This window comes from Periplaneta americana, chromosome 1, assembly GCF_040183065.1.
Source record: "Periplaneta americana isolate PAMFEO1 chromosome 1, P.americana_PAMFEO1_priV1, whole genome shotgun sequence".
Taxonomy (NCBI): Eukaryota; Metazoa; Arthropoda; class Insecta; order Blattodea; family Blattidae; genus Periplaneta; species Periplaneta americana.
The window spans coordinates 121,208,421-121,229,135 of NC_091117.1; the positions used below are offsets into that span (position 1 = coordinate 121,208,421).

At 33.8% G+C, this 20,715-nt stretch overlaps 1 protein-coding gene across 2 annotated transcripts in view; it reads left to right on the plus strand.

The window, feature by feature from the left end:
- The window catches only part of LOC138700108 (neurexin 1-like), a 940,828-nt gene that overhangs the window by 878,870 nt on the left and 41,243 nt on the right, over nt 1-20,715 (plus strand). For both annotated transcript variants that reach the window (XM_069826434.1, XM_069826432.1), the window contains exons 15-18: nt 2,520-2,698; nt 7,691-7,862; nt 16,809-17,047; nt 19,831-19,945. In XM_069826434.1, the coding sequence (XP_069682535.1) occupies nt 2,520-2,698; nt 7,691-7,862; nt 16,809-17,047; nt 19,831-19,945 (705 nt within the window). The remainder of the gene's footprint in view (nt 1-2,519; nt 2,699-7,690; nt 7,863-16,808; nt 17,048-19,830; nt 19,946-20,715) is intronic.

The following is a 20,715-nucleotide window of genomic DNA, read 5'->3' on the forward strand; positions in this document are numbered from 1 at the left end:
ATTAGTGACTAGTTTTGATGAAAATGTATGTAAGTTAAGTAAAATTTCTGTTCTATTGCACTAAATTAATGTAATGCAGAATACTAATATCTTAATTTGAAACTGATCTTCTAAAAGTATTTTGTGTCTTTTATTATGTCAAGTTTTATTTTATATCCATGTTTATATCCATTATTGCAGACACACATTACAAAAATAATGCTTTCTCATTCTGAAAAGTGTAATTATCCATAGAGAAAGTTATTCTTTTTGCAAAGGTTCTTACATTGTATAATTACTATAATTAATGTCTTGCATTATAAAATATATTACCTTTCATTCACAGTTTTCTGCTCAAGAGCAGGTCTTTCACTGGAAACCCATCATTCTCGAATCTTACTTACTTTCTGCCTTCCTCTTAGTCTCCGCATATGATGCATATATCTTAATGTCATCTATCATCTAATTTTCTTTTGCTACAGACTTTTCTCTTGTTCACCATTTCTTTCAGTGCATCCTTCAGTAGGTGGTTTCTTCTTAGATAGTGACCTAGCCAGTTTCTTTTTCTCTTCCTGATCAGTTTCAACATCATTCTTTCGTCACCCACTCTTTTCAGCACAGTTTCATTTCTTATTTTGTCTGTCCATTTCACTTGCTTCATCATTTTTCTCCATATCCACATTTTAAATGCTTCTAGTCGCTTCTCTTCACTTCGTCGTAATGTCCATGTTAATGTCTCATAAAGTCCACATCTGTGGAGTAATGGTTAGCGCGTCTAGCCGCGAAACCAGGTGGCCCGGGTTCGATTCCCGGTCGGGGCAAGTTACCTGGTTGAGGTTTTTTCCGGGGTTTTCCCTCAACCCAACATGAGCAAATGCTGGGTAGCTTTTGTCACCTTTATCTTATTCAGACGCTAAATAACCTGAGATGTTGATAAAGCGTCGTAAAATAACCTACTAAAAATAAAAAAGTCTCATAAAATGTTACACTCCAAACAAAGCACTTCACTAGTCTCTTTCTTAGTTCTTTTTCCAGAGGTCCGCGAAAGATGCTCCTTTTTCTGTTAAAAGCTTCCTTTGTCATTGCTATCCTCCTTTTGACTTCCTGGCAGCAGCTCATGTTACTGCTTATAGTACACTCCAAGTATTTGAAGCTGTCCACTTGTTCTACTGCCTCATTTAGAATTCGCACATTTAACTTCTTTAGTTTTCTTCCAATAAACATGGTCTTCGTCTTGTTTGCATCTACCTTCATTCCACACTGCTCATATATAGCTGTCATTTAGCTCCAGTAGCATATCTCTTAGTATCATCTCCTATTCTACTAAAACGTCGTATCATCAGCAAATATCTTGTACACTTTATTCTTCTTCTTCTTCTTCTTCTTCTTCTTCTTCTTACTATCACTCCTCCCATATGCTCTGAAAACAGTTCTTTACTAAGTCCTCCAAGTAGGTGCTGAACAAGGTAGGTGATTAAGGGCTTCCTTGTCGTACTCCTCACCTTATTTCACTTTCTTCTGACATTTAGAGGGCAGGTTAAATGCATGAATATTTTCTATTACCACTACTGGAAAATATCAGAATAAACAATCTTGATTTTTGAAGATGTCTAATGACCTTCGTCATCATATGCGAAGGAAGAGTAAAAAGGCAAGGCAGGAGAATGAAAAGGAGAAACTCTATTCTTTCGTTATAATTGGCTAAAATTCAGATCAGTGAAGTATTTAACTATTGTAATAGACCCAAAGAGTATGAAATGATCATTCTCTCTTCATCCTCTTTCTCCTTCTCCTATATTATTAAAGTAGATATAACCTTGAACATAACGATATAACGAGAATTTAAAATAAACTCTCCCTTCCCTTCGTCATTGATAGAACCAGTGAGGGAAGTGAGATGGTATGCGCCAGTATGGAATACTGTCACTGGTTTCTATGGCCAGAAAAGATACTATTAGTGAAAAATGACATACCGTCTCTGAAAAAATGTGTTGCATAAAAATTTGTTTATACATTCCTTCACAGCAAAGAGTATCTGTTTGCTTCGTAGATCTAAACCACAACCTTCTGGAACTGTATTCAATGTGTATTTAGACACATTCATTTGATAAGTCAACCCCTGGATTGCTTACAACAGTAGCATTTCAAGTATAGACGACTGTAGTCTGTAGCTTGTGATGGCCATTGTTGCCAATTTAGTGGCTGGGTAGCATACCGCCTTCCTCACTGGATAGAACTAATTATGAATGATCTTTCATGAGGGGCATATTTAGTTGATATAATACCTTCATATCATATCATACCATATCATATCATAGCATATAATTCATGAGATAAATGGTTTGTGTCAGTATATATTCGTGAGTACCGTACTAATAGTATTTATTTCGAATAAGTGTCAGCATTTACTTATTCACAATACCTATCAGATGATAATAGCCCTTCGCATTATAAATAAAACATTTTATTTCAAAATCTCTAGATTGAGGCTCTTTATGTAATTATTATCGTTATCATTATTATTTTTATTATTATTTCAGAATCAGTAGCTTACGAGTTTGGTCCAGGAAGAGGCCTTATAACTTTCACCTATCCTGAAGGCAAGAGACCAGAAATGAAAAGTGATGTTATAGCACTCGGCTTCATTACCAGCAAAGAAGATGCAGTTTTACTACGTATAGATAGCGGTAGATCTAACGACTATATGGAACTAGAAATTGTGAGTACATATTCTTTTTACCTGAAGTTCCATAAACATACTTATATTTTTTGAAGCAGAAACTACATTATATATCGTCCTCCCTCTGGCAAACTAGTGAAAGTGACAAATTAGCGAATCTTCACTTAAGGTCTACATTGTACAATCTATATAAGGACTACACTCTGGCAAAGTATCGTATCTGCAGCTCCTTCTTTGTGGCTACAATAAGCTGTGCTTTTTTCACCGAACTACGAAGCTAGTACCGGTATATTAGACTATGCAGGAGTAGCGAATCTGTACTGTTGTTGGTTTACTATAGACATTATTGTGGAAGTCGTCAACGTTCACTACGGCAAATTAACGAAAGTGTCGGATCAGCTGTGTGATTGTTAGAATTTTCGCGCGGTTTTTGTTTGTCGCGATTTTTTTCTGGACACATTAAATATCTCCGAAAGTTTAGTCAGGGGAGCACTACGTAAAGTCACTGAACAAGGAATTTTACTTCCTGAGATGAGAGGGACACATGAACCAAACAACAAGCTTAATACAGAAGACGCATTCATTAGGGAACACATACTGTCTTTCCCGAGTGTAGAATCACACTACTGCAAGAGGAAAAGTGAATACAGATATTATCTGGAACCCAGTCTAAACATTACAAAAATGTGTGAACTGTATGGAAAGAAATGTCGTGACTCAGAAACGAGATATTATGCAAGTATTGAAAAGTACAGGAGAATTTTCCTTGAATACAAAATTACCTTCCATGTTCCTAAGAAGGATTACTGCAAAACTTGTTCAATATATATATTTTTTAGTAGGTTATTTTATGACGCTTATCAACATCTTAGGTTATTTAGCGTCTGAATGAGATGAAGGTGATAATGCCAGTGAAGTGAGTCCAGGGTCCAGCACCGAAAGTTACCCAGCATTTGCTGGTATAGGGTTGAGGGAAAACCCCGGAAAAAATCTCAACTAGGTAACTTGCCCCAACTGGGAATCGAACCCAGGCCACCTGGTTTCACGGCTGTAGAAAAAAACAGGAGAATTAACTGAAAATGAAAAATAATCGTACAAAGAACATGTGAAGAGGAAAGAAGCTGCCCGTAATTTGAAAGACGTTGGTAAAGAGAAAGCAAAGAATGACAAAACAATGTTGGCATTTGAATTCGATTTGCAGGCTGTTTTAAGTAGGCTACCCCAAAAGGAGCTCAGGGTCCATTTTTCTATGTAAGGAAGCTTGCTGTGTATAATTTAACAGTTTACAATTTAGGTGATGCTTCAGTAGAATGTTTTATATGGGATGAGACCGAAGGAAAGAGAAGAAGCGTGGAAATTTCAACTTCCATTTACTCTTACCTCATGAAATACCCAAATGCTGAGACTGTAATGATGATGTTAGACAGCTGCAGAGGACAGCAAAAAAAAAAAAAAAAAAAAAAAAAAAAAAAAAAAAAAAAAAAAAAAAAAAAAAAAAATTATGTATGTGTCTAGAAGCAGTAACAAACCATCCAAAAAATTCAGCAGATTGATCATATTTATTTTGAGTCAGGACATAGTTTAATGTAGTGCTACTCTATACATCAAAACATATTTACGTCTACAAAACAACTCCCAGTGTACACTCCAGAAGGGTGGGTTCAACAAATAAGGAATGCACATAAGAATCCATCACCCTACAATATTTCTTCATTGTTACATGATAGCTTTATTGACTTCAACCAAAACAAGAATAATTTTACAGCTGAGGAAGAGAATACTTCTTTGCCCTTCCGACAAACGGTGTGGTTTCGTTACACAAAGGATGCATCATGTACGGTTCAGATAAAGACTGGGTGTGAAGATAGCTACTTCGAAAGGTTCACTTTCAAGCAACGAAGGGGCCGCCCATTAAAGTCTGAACCAGTGAAACCTTACTGTGCAAGATTATGTATATGTGATGCCAAATGGAAGGATCTGCAAAAACTTTGTAATGACCTGCAAATCCCGAAGGCATATCATGGACTTTATGAAAGCCTTCCATCATCAGCAACTGTGAGAGATGCTTTAGCAGAGCCAAATATTTCAGAGGAGTCAGACCAAGAATAGATTGGAAAAGTATTATTAAATAAAAGAAAACAGTCTTTTTTTAATTATTACTGACAAAAAAAAAAGTTGTTTCATTATTTCTTGAATCTGCCCTCAACTCGTAAATTAAATGTTCTAATAAAATATTACATACACTTCGTATTTCCTTTCATTCCCTCTAATTTCTAAGTACAAATGTATCTACTTAAATCATACTCATTAGTAAAACAATAACGGTTGTAGTGCAGATTCAACACTTTGCACCATGATGACAGATGGGATGTGTAATAATATCACTCAGGCAAAATAACGAAACTGCCATTTCTGCCCTTAAAACAAAGAAAAGCACACAAACCGAAACTAATCTCAAACAAGTTGGTAAACTAGTTTTTTAACACATGACACAAACCATGTAAGAATAATACTTGATTTACGTCAGCAATCAAAGTTTGTTTTAGCTCTCCTGAAAAATTAACAATTTGCACTTTCGCTAGTTTGCCAGAGGAGGGACGATATTTGAGCTGACTGAACTAACTAGGGATTCCCAGTCATTTCAACTTGCACTACTGCAATGGTTCCCAAACTTTTTTGATTGCGGATCCCTTTCAACTAGAAAAAAGATTCACGGATCCTCAAATTTAATTAATTTAATTGCTAGATTAATATAGATATGAATTTAATATGCTTCCAATGTGTTCTTACACTGTTGATTTCGAGAGAAAAAACTGCAAACATTCACACACACCAAACAGATAAGAACTAACAACTAAAAACTCGCCACCCTTGCCAAGCAGACAAAAAAGTTTTCAATATAACTGACTACCTTAACTGACGAAAGAAAGTCATGTTGTTTACAACAGCTCGAAGGCCAGCTCATGCAAGGGTTGAGATCTGGTCATATATCCTTACTGATATACTAACTTTCACACGTACAGTCATGTTCAGTACTGTACAATCACATCGAGAAAAACGGTAGTATTATATGTTATTTCAAATATATTACCAACCGCAGATCCCCTGATAAGTATTGGCGGATCCCTAAGGATCTGCAGAACACACTTTGGGAACCACTGCACTACTGCATGCCATTAGTTAAATAATGAATAGGTGATTTGAAAGAGTACTGGTAAAAAATTCACATTTTTTCAAAAATAGTTATGTTTATTAACCTTCAAATTATTGGAAAGTAATATTTTTTGTTAGCATTTTTAGATGTATTTTTTTGTTTAATGAACTTCGATTCCATTTTTCTTCATTTATCGTTGTACAAATGATCAGATCTACAGGCTGTTATAAATGAAAATCCAATCTCTATAAAATTGAATTTGTTTAGATGGTTCCTATTTTCATTGCTGTAAAGAGGTAAATCGGGATACATAGCACTTCAAAATTTCTAATTATATAAAATAATTTCATCACCAACTATGCATTTCATATGAATACTTTATATTGATATTACCTGCTAAGAAAAGGTAAATCACTTCCATTGTAACATTAGAAGGCCTACATGGTAAATGTATATGGTGATTAATTTCAAAACATGGTAAGCTTCGTTGTTTCAAGAAAATATCCAAAATTATTGCTCATCCATGTCAACCTGGATTTTTATTTCCTGAATATAAACTTTTTATTTACAACAAGGAATTTTGAGGGTCGATTGTGACACATAGATACAACATAGACATTGAGTATACCGGTACTTTTAAACAATGAAAATGTAACAACGATCTCTATATTCCTACTAAGAAACTATGTGGTGTAACTGTTCTTCCAGTCAACACAAATAAGGCAGACGATGTCAGAAAAATAATCACATCCCACATGGAAGTGTATATTTCTATGAGAAAATACATACATGACCAGATACTAATGTTGAAAATTCGTAGGAAATGCCAAAAATGTTACAAAGAACATTCATAACATTAAAGTGTGTTTAATATAATTTGCATCAAATTAAATTTTTTTATGATGTAATAACTAATGTAAAGGTAAAATCCAATTAGTTTACACAAGGTAATACAGAATTATTCCTAAAGAAAGTAAGTCCTGTAGATACAAAGAGTCCTTTGTGTGAAACACGGGAATGCAAACATATCGTGGTCACTGAATAGCTTAAATACTCCTACCGGTATGTATGTTATGACTAGTACTGAAAGTATTCTCAGAAAGTTACTTTCAAGGTTAATAAGATTGTACTTATACATACATACTGTATACATACTGTACACATATGGTATTGATATAATGGAGGAATAAGGACTTGTTTTTCTTTTCAAACCAACAATTCATTTCTTATGATCACTACTTGAGTATGAAACATTCAGCAGTTTACTCGTATAACAAATATCCCCTATAACTGATCTTCTTCGTCTCCTTTCCCTTCTCCTCCTCCTCCTCATTATTATCATCATCATCATCATCATCATCATCATCATCATCATCATCATCATCATCATCATTATTATTATTATTATTATTATTATTATTATTATTATTTGAAATATTTGTAAACATTGGTTATGAGAACAAATGCATTGATTTCCACTTCAAATTATCTACTTCTATTTTTCTAACCCATCATAATACAGATATTTATATCTTTAAGTCGTATGTACCATGTATAGAAAAATAAATATAATTATGCTTGAAACTATATTTATAAAACTAAATACAATCTCAGTTTGTATAGCTAAGTAAATCTCTGAAATATAATTTCATACCAGTACTTCATGAAAGTTAAGTGTAGGTACAATATGTTGTGTGAAGGATTTTAATTTTATTTGTATTTTATTTCCTCAGTACATTATCTGTGGCTGGGAAAGAAATTACAAAAAAAATGTACTATTGCAGACATGTAGAAATAACTTCAAGTTATTTGTGCAATACCAATTTAATTTTAATTTGTAAACATTATTTTTCTGCAATTTTTGTGTTGTGTTTTAGGTGGAAGGAAATATCTTCATGGTGTATAACATGGGAACAAATGACCATCCGATTGGCGAAATTGGAGTGAAAGTAAATGACAATGCTTACCATGTAGTAAGGTTCACTCGTTCAGGTGCCAATTCAACAATCCAGGTTGATGATTACAATGTTCAAACTAATCATCCTTCAGGTAATAATATTATAAGATTTACAACATTTAAAACTCAACTTCTAACTTTCACGATTAGTACAATTGAAAAATTATACTTCAAATTTTGTATTAATTGAATTCATTAGATCTTTATTGAAGAGTAGTCTACTGGTTAAAAAAAATAATAAAAAAATACTATATAGATCTGTATACAGTCTTTAACAGTGGCTTGGTATTACGGGAGAGAGTACATGGTAAGAATCTGAAATTTATTATGTACACAAAATTTATAATAAACATGGGATAAAACTTTTCACTGTTTGTGGTAACATTCGTAAGAATAAACATTTTAAACTAAGAAGTGCATCTTCCTTCAAATACTGACAACTGTCTTGAGTAGTAGAACCATTAGCAAATACGGTACTTCCATACTCAGGTATAAAGCAGTACCGGTATGCCTCTAGCTGTGGTACACATCTGCAAAAGTGTCTTTCCAAACTTCGTTTTGAAGAGTAAAAGGCATGAGCGTGCTAGTCCCTCTCGATCTTTTAATAAGATATATCAGTTGTCACTTCTGTCGCTGTGGGCAAGTACAGTATAATGAGCTGCAATTAGGTCGTTATTGTAAATTTTTTAGCAGGTGTGAACATGTTATTTTCATTCATTAATATTAGTATTCATTCATTCATTCATTCATAGTGTTCTGCCTCAGGGCAGGTTTTTCACTGCAAACCCAGCATTCTCTAGTCTTTCCTATTTTCTGCCTTCCTCTTTGTCTCTTCATATAACTCATATATCTTAATGTCGTTTATCATCTGATATCTTCTTCTGCCCCGAACTCTTCTCCTGTTCACCATTCCTTCCAGTGCATCCTTCAGAAGGCAGTTTCTTCTCAACCAGTGACCCAGCCAATTCCTTTTCCTCTTCCTGATCAGTCTCAGCATCATTCTTTCTTCATCCACTATTATTAGTACTGTATATTAAATAAAATTTCGAATTGAACAGCCATGCTCGTGAATAACATTGGATTAGAAGAGAGCAGCCTGTCAGAATAACAATGAATCTTGGGAAGAAAAATATAACATGTGAATGAATGTTTAATGTAATAAGAAAAAAAATCCTTCTGCCTCCTCTTCATACTAAACTTCAAATAACAGAGCAGTTCATAAAAATACTGCTTAAAGATTTTCCTTGTTTCAGGTGCTGTTATAACAGTTCTAAATTTTCCTTTGTGTCTAAGGCTATTCCTAAAGAAGAAATCTTTATGGGATCCAGATAAGAAATCTGTTGAAAAATTGATATTTTGAAAATCTAATGAGCAAGACGCTAAAGTTTTGGTATCTCAAATCGGCCAAATTTTGATCTCCATTACTGGTGATCGCTGTTGCACTACTTATTTGCGTCAACTCTTAAGTATTGCTATTCAACGCGGAAATGCAATGAGCGTTTTGGGTACTCTTCCAGAGTCCAGCCCTTTGGACGAACTTTTTCTCCTGTAAAATTTTTTATCTCTATGTAAATGTTTATATTTAGTTTTTATATATGTGTAATTGTAACGGTGAAAATATTGTTAATTAAATTATTTATTTATTTATTTATTTATTTATTTTTATTTTTATTTTTTTTTTCATAAGTGTATATTATTTTTGGGAGTGTTTTTAAGTAATTTTATGAGGTTGTTATTGATAGCTGATAAATTATTTGTACGAGTAATAAAGAAAACCTAAATATAGGATGTTGGTAAAAAAAAAATGGGCAAGAAAGAAAGACTGATTTGGATGGAATTTAAGAATGTGGTTTAAATTTCTTGGGGAACATTGTAAGAAATATGTTGATAGCACTGAAAATTTTAAGATACAATATGAGCATTAAACTCCATTTTCTGTATTGCAATATTGACTTTCTCCCTAACAATATAGGAGATTTCAGTGAGGAACATGAGAGATAGATTCCATTAAGATAAGAAAGTCATAGGAAAGCATTATCAAGGCAGGTGGGAATAAGTGGTGACCAATTATTGCTGGTTTCTAAAGGGAGACATTGTGGAGTTAAAACACAAAAAACTTCCAGAATAGAAGAAAGTGACTTTCAGGAGCTTCTAAATGAGACTTGTAATGCTGCATATTAAATTGTTATATGTGTTTAACAATTTTTGTTTCAAATTTAGTACTGTATTTAATTTCTTAATGTTTACATGAATGAAATTATAGCCTTATGTATCGTAATTCCTTTAATCGAAATTAAAAAAGTTTTGCGAGATATGTAGGTAAAATCTGGCCAGATTCATAAGGTAAAAATCATCACAGGCCATAGAGGCCCACAGGGTGGTAGGAGATTAATGCTCCTAGATGGCAATTGGGATTTCAGTCATACATGGCCACCTCCACCTTTACTCTCAAGGAAATACCATTTGTAGGCCGTAACGATTAGATCAATGGAGAAAATCCATGACACTACCAAGCACTGAGCCCTCTTCTACCTTCCTTCTTGCAGAGTTATGCCTTAACTGTGACGCTACCACACACCCCTCAAATTCATAAACAGAAGCCGAAAATAAATTAAAGAACCAGGGGCATACCATGGAAGCAAGGGAAGCAGTGCTTCCTCATGAACTTACGAAATGAAATATATATATCTGAAAAATATTTGTTAGTCGTCTTATTTTATAGTGTTGTTAGTTTTGTTCCGTACTGTACACAGCATGCAGCGGTCAGACAAAGAAGTTTCCCTCTAAACCCTTTAAAGCAGTCGGACCACACCATTTTCACATTGGAATCTAGCTTCCAAGACACTGCATAGAGCATTACGTGAAACATGCATTACGTGTTCTGCTCTGTCATTGTAGTTTGGAATGTAAATTATACTTCTTTGTAAAAAAAAAATCAGTGCGTATTATATTATTGTAGTATTCTGGAAGTTGAATTTAATATATATGTTGTTTAAAAATAGTTACGGAGAAATTCGTATAGGGTCTGTTGGAAGCTGTATGAAAACAGTGTATGGCCACTGCCACGACTTCTGGTGGCAGTAACTAGTATTGCAACGTGTGGATGTTTTGACGAAGGGAAAATAAATTTGTAGATAAAGGTAAAGCAAAACAGCTGTTAAAAATTTAATGAAGAAAATCACGACATATACGAGATATTTTAATGTGTATCTATACGAAACTTTAGTATGGCTTACCGGGTTTGAAAGTAAGTGTAAATTATTTTGTTGGCCGTGTGTTCAATTCTCGATGGACAAGACCATGTGGAATAAAACGGGATTATCAAACTTAAATAATTTACATCAAGTGATAAAGCATTCATCTTGTGAAAGTCATTTAGAGTGCGTTTTGAAATGGAAAACCTTTGATAAATTGTAAAGACTCAATCATGCATTAGATCATCATGTGAAAATTGACAATCTAAAGCATAACGAACTTTTAAAAAAAAATCGCGAAATATTAAAGCGCTTCATTGATGTTGTGTGTTTCCTTGGAGTGCATGAACTTAGCTTTAGAGGACATAGTGAATCAAATGAGTCCGTGAATAAGGAAAATTATAAAGATTTGATGCTTTTCATATCAAAATATGATCCATTTTAGTTCATCATTTAGAAAATCCACAGTTTTCCAGGGTACTTCTAATTTCATCCAAATGACTTAATTTCGTCAGTTGTTTTGAATTGTTTATTTTCATTTTATTGGGTTATTTTACGATGCTGTATCAACATCTAGGTTATTTAGAATCTGAATGAAATGAAGGTGATAATGCCGGTGAAATGAGTCCGGGGTCCAGCACCGAAAGTTACCCAGCATTTACTTGTATTGGGTTGAGGGATAACCCCGGAAAAAACCTCAACCAGGTAACTTGCCCCGACCAGGATTCGAACCTGGGCCACCTGATTTCGCGGCCAGACGCACTGACCGTTACTCCACAGGTGTAGACGAATTGTTAAGAAGGAAATGATTAATAGTCCATTTACAACTATTTGCTTGAATGAAATTACGGATGCCAGAAATGCCAGTTAGTTTTCTGCATTAAATATCAGACCAAGGACGCCAATGTTCAGGGAAGGCTTTTTAGGTTTTGGGATGCTTCATCAGACACAACTGCATGAGCTTTGTATAGCATAGTGTGTCAAATCGTGGAGGAACTGAAATGAGGTTCATAGTTAGTAGCTCAGTTACGATGGCAGAACTGTAATGTCTGGCCATTTCAGTGGATTGCATGCTACAGAAAGACAATCTTTCCCTTGTGCATTCTTTGTTTATTGCTTTGCTCATCATCTGAATTTAGTTCCCTCTCAGTCGGCTGAGACAATCACATAATGCAAAATATTATTTCTGTCACTTAGTGGCCTTGCTTAATTTTTCTCTGTCTTCTAAGCGAACCCACATTTTGGATGAAATAGTGAAGAAAAGACTTCCGAAGGTATTTCCTACTTGCTGGAATTACAATGGTAGACTCGTACAAACCATTTTAGAATATCGTCAACCTCTCATCGAGTTGTTTGAAAATAATCTTGAATAGATTGATATTGAGATTCAGAAACTCTTAATTCGTCAAGAGGATGCTTTGCTTTGATGAAAACCGATTTCAATTTTAATTTTCTGTTTCATGTATTTGGCGAAATATTTCCCCTTACAGACATCCTTTTTGATATTGTTCAAAGCAAAGCAAATGACATTGCATTACAAAATCGGTGACTTTAAGGCAATTATTCTAAGCAAAAGGGACAGCTTTCTGAATATTTGGAATCATATAACAAATATTTTTGACATTTCGAAGCCACAGCCTAAGAAAATCCGTATTAATGATGTTGGTGGTTTGGAAACATGCTATCGCAAACTGTTTTTCGAAGTTACTGACAACGTTCTTGAACAATTAAATTCAAGGTTCAATGATATTGAGAATCTAAAATTTCTTGAACTCACAAATTTACAAAACCTTTACAATGCTCAATTCCCTCAATCACTAAATGCTAATTATGGATGTTTCTTTGATACAATAGCTTTGTGTTCCTTATTATCTGTACTGCTCAGTGTAAAAAAAAAGTATTAGTGTAAAACAGTGTCAATAGTGTCAGTAAGTTTTTGAAATTTATTAAAGAAAATGAACTCTGCTCTGAAGTTGTCAGATTTTGTGAACTTGCACTAACAATTCCTGCCACACTTCTTCTGTAGATGTACTCCCAAGAGGATAAAAACATTCGTGAGAAATACCTATCAATTGAAAAATAATTTGTTAAGGAACTGTCAAAACAATCTCAGTTTTACAACGACGTAATAGAGAAGTTCACTCAACAAAACAGGAGTATTGTTCTGCAGTTTAAATGACGTGTGAATAGGTAATTTATTTTCTAAATATTAATTTATTTAGTTACTGCTTCCCTGCCTCGAATTATCACTACACGTCACTGAAAGATACCCTTCAGAGTTAAAAGCGTTGAACAAAAAATTAATTTTGAAATCCTGTGATAATTCTGTGTGTGGGCCCTTAAGGATTTTGTTATGCCACTGGATTTATATATAGGCCTAATTTATGTCAACCCAAAAGTTTTTTCATGCTACAACTGTAATCAATTTGAAGTGAAACACTAATTTCACCTGTTGTTTTCTCTAACAATCTTTTCTCCTCCCATGCTGTAAGGCAAATGTAGGCCTACAACTGCTGCAGCTGAAGACAGATTGTTCTGAAATCAACAATTTCCGTTTCCACTTCCTAAAATCAACAATTTCCGTTTTTCACTTTTATCTTCTATTGTACCACTCAGGACTACTTATTATTCAGTTAATCTTTTTTTTGTATACTTAAGCTTTCCATCATTAATTGTATTATCTACTAAAATTTGAATCAGGGAGTATTAATGATGTAATTCTCAATTAAAAAAGAAAAAAAGAATGGGGACAAAACATTTCAGTTACTCATTTACCATAGTTCAGCATATTTTTAATGTAAAGTTCGTATTTGGTAGAGTATACAGTTAAACTATTAAACTACCGGTATATTTTGTTTTGTGACCTTATTACAGCATTTAATTTGCTTACGATAATACTCAGCCGATGTATTCCAGCTATTGCATACAATGTTACCAATATTATGGTAAATTCCTTTTATGTTATGCAAAAAAAAAAAAAACATTCAATTTAATTTAAATTAAAAAAATGATAAGACTTGTAACAAAACCTTCATTTCATGAATCAAACAATTAAAAGTCTGCATGTAATAAACGATTTCTAGGGAGAAATGAAAGTCTTTTCTTATTTTGTATATAAATTTCAACATCATTGGTCGTACTTAATAATTGTTTATTGCTGATAAAATGAAGCGAATTTTAGTATTCAAAATGCACTGAAATCTCAATTTCGACAAGGGTGTTACTCTTCCAAAATTGCAATACACAGTTTTATACATATACATATGGACCTATAAACATACACAGTATATATTTGTGTCCGATTTATAACAGATGCGTCTTTCTCCTCCCAATGTCCAACCGTATCTGTCAAGCTACTTGTCAAACTCCAATCCACGACTTTCCATTGCCTTATTTACTCCATCATGCCAACTCCTCCTCCTCCTCCTCTTCCTCTTCCTCCTCTTTATTGGCTTCCATGTCATTGCTGACTTAGCTAATCTTCTTGTTTAACCTGTAAAATTATATTCAAGAATGCTTAGTAATGTTAAAGGAACCGATCGTAGACTCAGAAGAAAAGGAAAGGAACAGAAAATTTTTGAAAGAAAAAGTCAAGAATATTGTATCTGAAGGCGAGGTTAGTGACACAAGTGTGGTGAATGTACGCGAGTCAATTGTAAATTGTAAATGTATCAAACTCAGCGAAAATTTCCGGAAAGCAGGCAGTGACGTCAACTGAAGAAGAAACAGGAGTGATGCGAACTGGTATTCAGCAAGTTCAGCAAGCTCAGCAGTACAAGACCTCACTGCAAGCGAATGGAAATAGTGGACATCAGATGGGAGCAATTCCAAAGCGGGTGAAGGAACTAAGATCTAAATCGAGGCTGACTAGAAGTAGAGTAACACAAGTAGGAGATAGTTCAGGGAGCAGTGATGAAGGAAGAGGGGAAAACAAGGTGAAAAAACAGCATAACTTAAGGAATGGTGTGGAGAGGAAATAAATCGTGAGAGAAGAAAACTAAGACCTAAAAAGTAGCTATGTGGAAAAGGGAGTAGTGAAAAGTGCAAATAATTAGAGATGTAGAGTGAGGTGGGTTACAGTATTTTTGGTATAATGATGAGTTAGGAGTAAAGTAGAGGAAGAATTGATGAAAGACAAGAAAAGACTAGTGGAAGAATTGCAATTATAAATTAAAAATAAGTAATGTCCCAATTGACTTGTAAGAGAGGCGTCTAAAACGGGGAGATGGTTCTGTATACTAATAATGTGAAGTGCCACCTCACCAAAAGGTATATTGCTTGAAGACAAATATATACATTTATACATTCATTCATATTCAAGAACATACAAATTTTAATATTAATATGATCAAAATAAAATGGCACACACATTTTACTCCAAACAAATGTAAGGCTGTTTGTTGCTGTTTTGACTATATTAATTATAGGTACTTTTCTACATCTGAAATGATCAGACATTGTAATTTTGACACCTTAGTTATATGTATCGTAGTCAATGTAAGTAGACGTGAGGACATGTGAAATATAGGAAGAACATATTTTAATATGTTCCATTGAGTAAATTTTAAACATTCTACTTGCATATTTGGGTGTCCAAATGCACTACCGGTACTGAGAATAACAGTTATTGAGAATTTTCCACCTCAACAAGAACATTGTAAATTTGCGAGGAAAATTTTAAACATTCGTTTTATAAGAGATATCTGTTGTTGAGAGGTGTTTGTTATGGAGCTTTTAAGTCAAATGAAGTCAACCATCCATTCTTACCCAACCATTTATACTATTATTCTAAACAAATTCAAACCAATTGCCAATATAATTTGCAGTACTTTTAAAATTATAGTTGCGACACTGTTATTCCCGGCGTGACTCCTCCTCTTTCCTTACATCTTAGAAAGTTGTTGTTGTTTATTGACATTTCTGGCTTTGAGCCAGAGGCCGATTTAGGGTCTTATACGCACAGGACGCCCTCTCCAGCCATTGTACATAAATAACAATATAAATATATTTACACATATGAAACCATTTCTGGCATAAGTGCCAGTAGATGTGTGAGTGCAGTGACTGATTCCTTTTATTTTGTGTAGGTCTAATTTGTTAATTTGGTATATTTGTAGGGGATTAGTTAATATTAATATAATATAAATTAATATGATACATATCAGGAATGGTGAACAGGAGAAGAGTTCGGGGTAAAAGATATCACCTGATAGACAACGTTAATGTATTATTATGGGGAGATTAAGAGGAAAGAAAGAATTTGGGATCTTAGAAAGTGAAGGCTCTATTGTTCTTTCGTTGCCAAGCTACCAGATGAGGAATCTATTTGCCGCACTATTAAACATTATCATGTCATAGCTGCTATGATAATAAATCAAATTCACTGTAATTCAGTAAATAATTGAGCGGCAAATAACGTCCTCGTGTGCTTTCTGTAAAAGAGACAAAATGGCGGGCAATTATATTAAGTATTTATCGGGCTTTAGGAAATGCATAACGTCATCATCAGTTAATCACAAGACACACACTTTTAAATGTAGCCGACCTGCAACGTGATTGGCTGCCAGAAATAAGAGCGATGGGACTATAAATATCATGACACTAAAATATATGCTTAGCAGTTATAATCTTCATTCATATGTTCCTTATTCTGTCTCATTTGTTAGAATAAAATAAAATTCTCATTACTGGTCTATTTTTATAGCTGTAGGTAAATAAATTACTGGTATAAAAAGTTAACATTTAGTATTCTGTTTTGTTTCAGGAATATAAAATGCATGATATCCGTTTTGAATGTATCTCAAAAATATAAAAGGTATAATATTCAGTTTGAATGTTTCACAGGCCAGCAGCTCTCAGTCTTTAACAGCCAAGCTCAAATTCAAATTGGTGGAAAATGGAATCATGCAAAACAACGGGTGGAAAGACCATTTTCTGGTGTGATGGCAGGGCTAGTTTTTAATGGTTTGCGACTGCTGGATCTAGCTTCAGAGAAGGATGGTCGTACGTCGGTGAGAGGGGACGTCCAGCTTATGACAGGGATTAGAGATCGACAGCATGAACCTTTACAACGTATGCAGCAGGTTAGTTTTACGTAACTGCTCTCACATCACATCCAGTGATGATTTGCCTCTTGAAAATGTGTTGGTGCACAAAACAGCATATTTTTCACATCAGACCCATGAATATTGAAATTGACAGAGTTTAAATTTCCTTGTCAATTATATTTATCAATATACATATTTGCCTACTATGTTAAATTTGTAATTGGGATTGTTTGATTCTAAAATGAACTAATTCTTATTTGCATTCAGCAATGAAAAAATTTAAGAATCAAACTGTCCATGATATTATTGTCATTGTAAATAAATAAGGAGATGCTGAAACTGTTTTTTTTTCTTATTCCAAATATTTGTGGCACCTATGTAAGAAATAATAATGCACCCTTAGTAGCCTACATGAGTGTATCGACATAAAATTACTATTTTAGAGACAGTGACTTCTAATTTTAAAATGATGAATTAAATACCGTACATTTCAGGTTATCTGCTACCTCTCATGTATTAAATACCGGTACTTAAAAGTAGTAGGTAACGTGAAATGTATTTAATTCATAATTTGAAACTTAGAAGTTACTTTTCTCTAAATTAGCAATTTTGGATTGATATACTAATGCACTGAGGGTGTGATACATCACTTGCTGCAATATCCTTTAAGAAATGAAGCCAATGTTTTTCCAGATGCTATTTTTCAGATCTTCTAGGGTGCGTGGATTATTTTTGTACAATTTATCTTTGAAAGTTCCCCAGAGCTAAAAGTTAAAGGGTGTTAGATCAGGAATCGAAGGGGCTACACATTCCTACTGATAATCTTATCCTCGAATACTGTATGAATTCGTCCATAGACTAATCAGCTGTATGTTTTGTCGCAGAATCCTGCTGGAAAAAGGCAAATGTACCGTACACTTCCTTCACTGTTAACTCGCCAAAAAAAAAAAAAAAAAAAAAAAAAGAAAGAAAGAAAAGGGGGAGGAAGTAAAATAATTTCAGCACATCTTTGAGCATTATAGTTTGTTAAAAAAAGTTGTACCAGTACTGTACCTGTTATTCTGTCATCACTCACAGTGCACATCATACAGGGGTTCTTCATGAAGCTGGTTCGGTTTTTTGAAGCTCCAGTACTTTGTTGTTTTATGTATTTATATATCAATGGAGATGTTTATCCAAAACAGAAGGCGATTAGAGTCAGTTTTGCCTTCATGCACTCGATGTAAAATTAGGGTTGTCATAATGAAGAAACACAAAAGCAGGACATGATCGACACATGAATTCAATCATCAACAGGAAACGTATGAATTTCTAAGAAACTTATACTGTATATTTAATATGGACAACTAAATCCATTTATTTATGATCGACACCATTGTACATGGACAGGCTTGGACGCTTCAGTAATGCACTTTATCTCATCTGTCATCATACAGTATTTGGCATGGGCATTACATTATTAACATTTATTTTAAGGGCAGACCATTCAGGTATGTATCACCACCACAGTATCACTCATAATTCTCAGAACTGTGAATAGAAGAAACGAAATTTGTTAGTTTCTGAATGACCTTACGAAATTCACTGCAATTTACATTTAGCTTATACTTTATCTGCAGAAATGCATTTATCGACTTAAGTCATAACCTGTTCTTTTCTTCTGTCTATGAAGCATCCATCAAAGAAAGCGCTCTTTCAATGCTGGCATTTCATCCAGATATAGAGAAAAAATGCTACAATCTTCAGCAATGCTCCGCAGAAACACAACTGTGATAAAAATTTACCCACATTTTAAGTAAAAGCATATCTTTACAACTTTCTTCTCTGTTTCCCAGTAGGAGTACTGTACAAGACTGAGCCAATGTAATTTGAGGATAGAAATGAACAGCATTTCTCTCTTTTCTCTTCTGCATACAACTAGAACATATGCCAAGTTGGGTCATAAGGTTCATTGCTGCCATTACTGGTTCAGCAGGCTTTTTCCCAAAGTGATCTTACTGTGCTGAAACAGCCTCTTACAATGATGGCTATATAAAATAAAATTATATTAAATTATGTAGCCGCCCTTTCTGTAATAAACACAAAAATACGTAGGTAGCACTAACCTCTACTGTTGTTTCATTCTGATACAAAAGTCTAATACATTGGCTTCTGATATCCAGTATTTGACAATAAAATCATTGGATCATCTCGACTGGCCTCTGTTGTCTTAACAGTACTTCCAATGAGGAATCTGGCACTTAGAGTCCAGAATGAAATAATAGTGGATCTGGCATAAAATATTATCTTTAGATCTACTCATGAACATGGGATCTTTTACATGCAATAAATCTATTACATGTGACCAGAACCTTTTCTCCTTATATATCAGAAGCTGTACTTAGGATTTCTTGCGCCTAGAATTCTATTCCCACTGATCAGGCACAATCACTAGACCACTGAAGACGTTTCTGTTACAAAATTTTCGTTTCATAAAGACTATTTTCTTGACTTCTGAGTCCTTCACCTCAGCAGAGCTGTTTTTCTTCACAATCAAGAATTAAAGCTTTAATAATATTCAAGACAATTTTACAATCTAACTTCACACTCTTACATTTCTTGTCTTAGTGCTTATTCTTCAACGATTTAAATATTAATACAATTGTGTCTTTCTTCTTAATTATGAAGACTACCAAATGAACTATATGCACGTAATACGCTGTAGAAGATTTTTTTCACATTATTAGCACATATTTTCTTAATGTGGTTAGTATACAGCACAGGTCTACGGTATTTGTAATAAGTATAAAAATTCTGTCACAAAAGTATTTATTTTTCAGACCCCTGCTTCAGGCTTTTCTGGCGTAGAGGATGACCTAGTCTTCTCAGGAGCTGGTTCAGGATGCAATGCAGATGATGAAGATGAGTGTACACCTGTCTTTGAAAGTGGATCAGGTAATATTACTAACTTTTCGCAGTTAGAATTAATTATTAATATACCACAGGAATTATGATTGAAACGAAAGACAGTAAACAGTCTTTTAGGTATCGTATTACTAATGACATGGAAATTCACAATTTTGGAAAACTGTTGAGTACAGACAATAATTTAAATATGACAATAAGTATAATATCGGGAACCTCAGGAAAATTGATGATAATAAAAAACTTAAGTTGTACAAATAAAATTGTTAAAGTTGTACAAATAAAATAGTTAAAAGCTTGGTAAATGTAATTATTAGATAAAGAATTTCCGAAAATAGAGATTAAATTGTAGCTATAATAACGGGTATCAAGAAAAAAGGAAGAAACATGTTCAGTGTATATATCGAATGTTAAAATACACAAAAAATATATATTATTGTATGTATACTACCATCAAAAAGTGCCAGCTCATGGAACTTTACCTATGGGAGGCACGAGTCTTGTAAAGTAACCAAAAGGTTTATTAAATTTTTACTAATTAGCTTTTCAACTTCTTTACTATGTTAATTTTTAAGAAATTACCTGTCTGACTAGTTTCGAAGTGTTGTTCTCACTAGGCTGGGTAATTTCCTAAAAATTAACACAGTAAAAAAGTTGAAAAGCTAATCAGTGATATACAAGTGTTAAAAGTGTATATAGAATAATGAATTAATTTTTACATTACTTAATTGTAACTACTTTAATGCGAGATACTGCAAACATAGCTTATTTAGTAACACTTCGACAAACTATTAAATGAA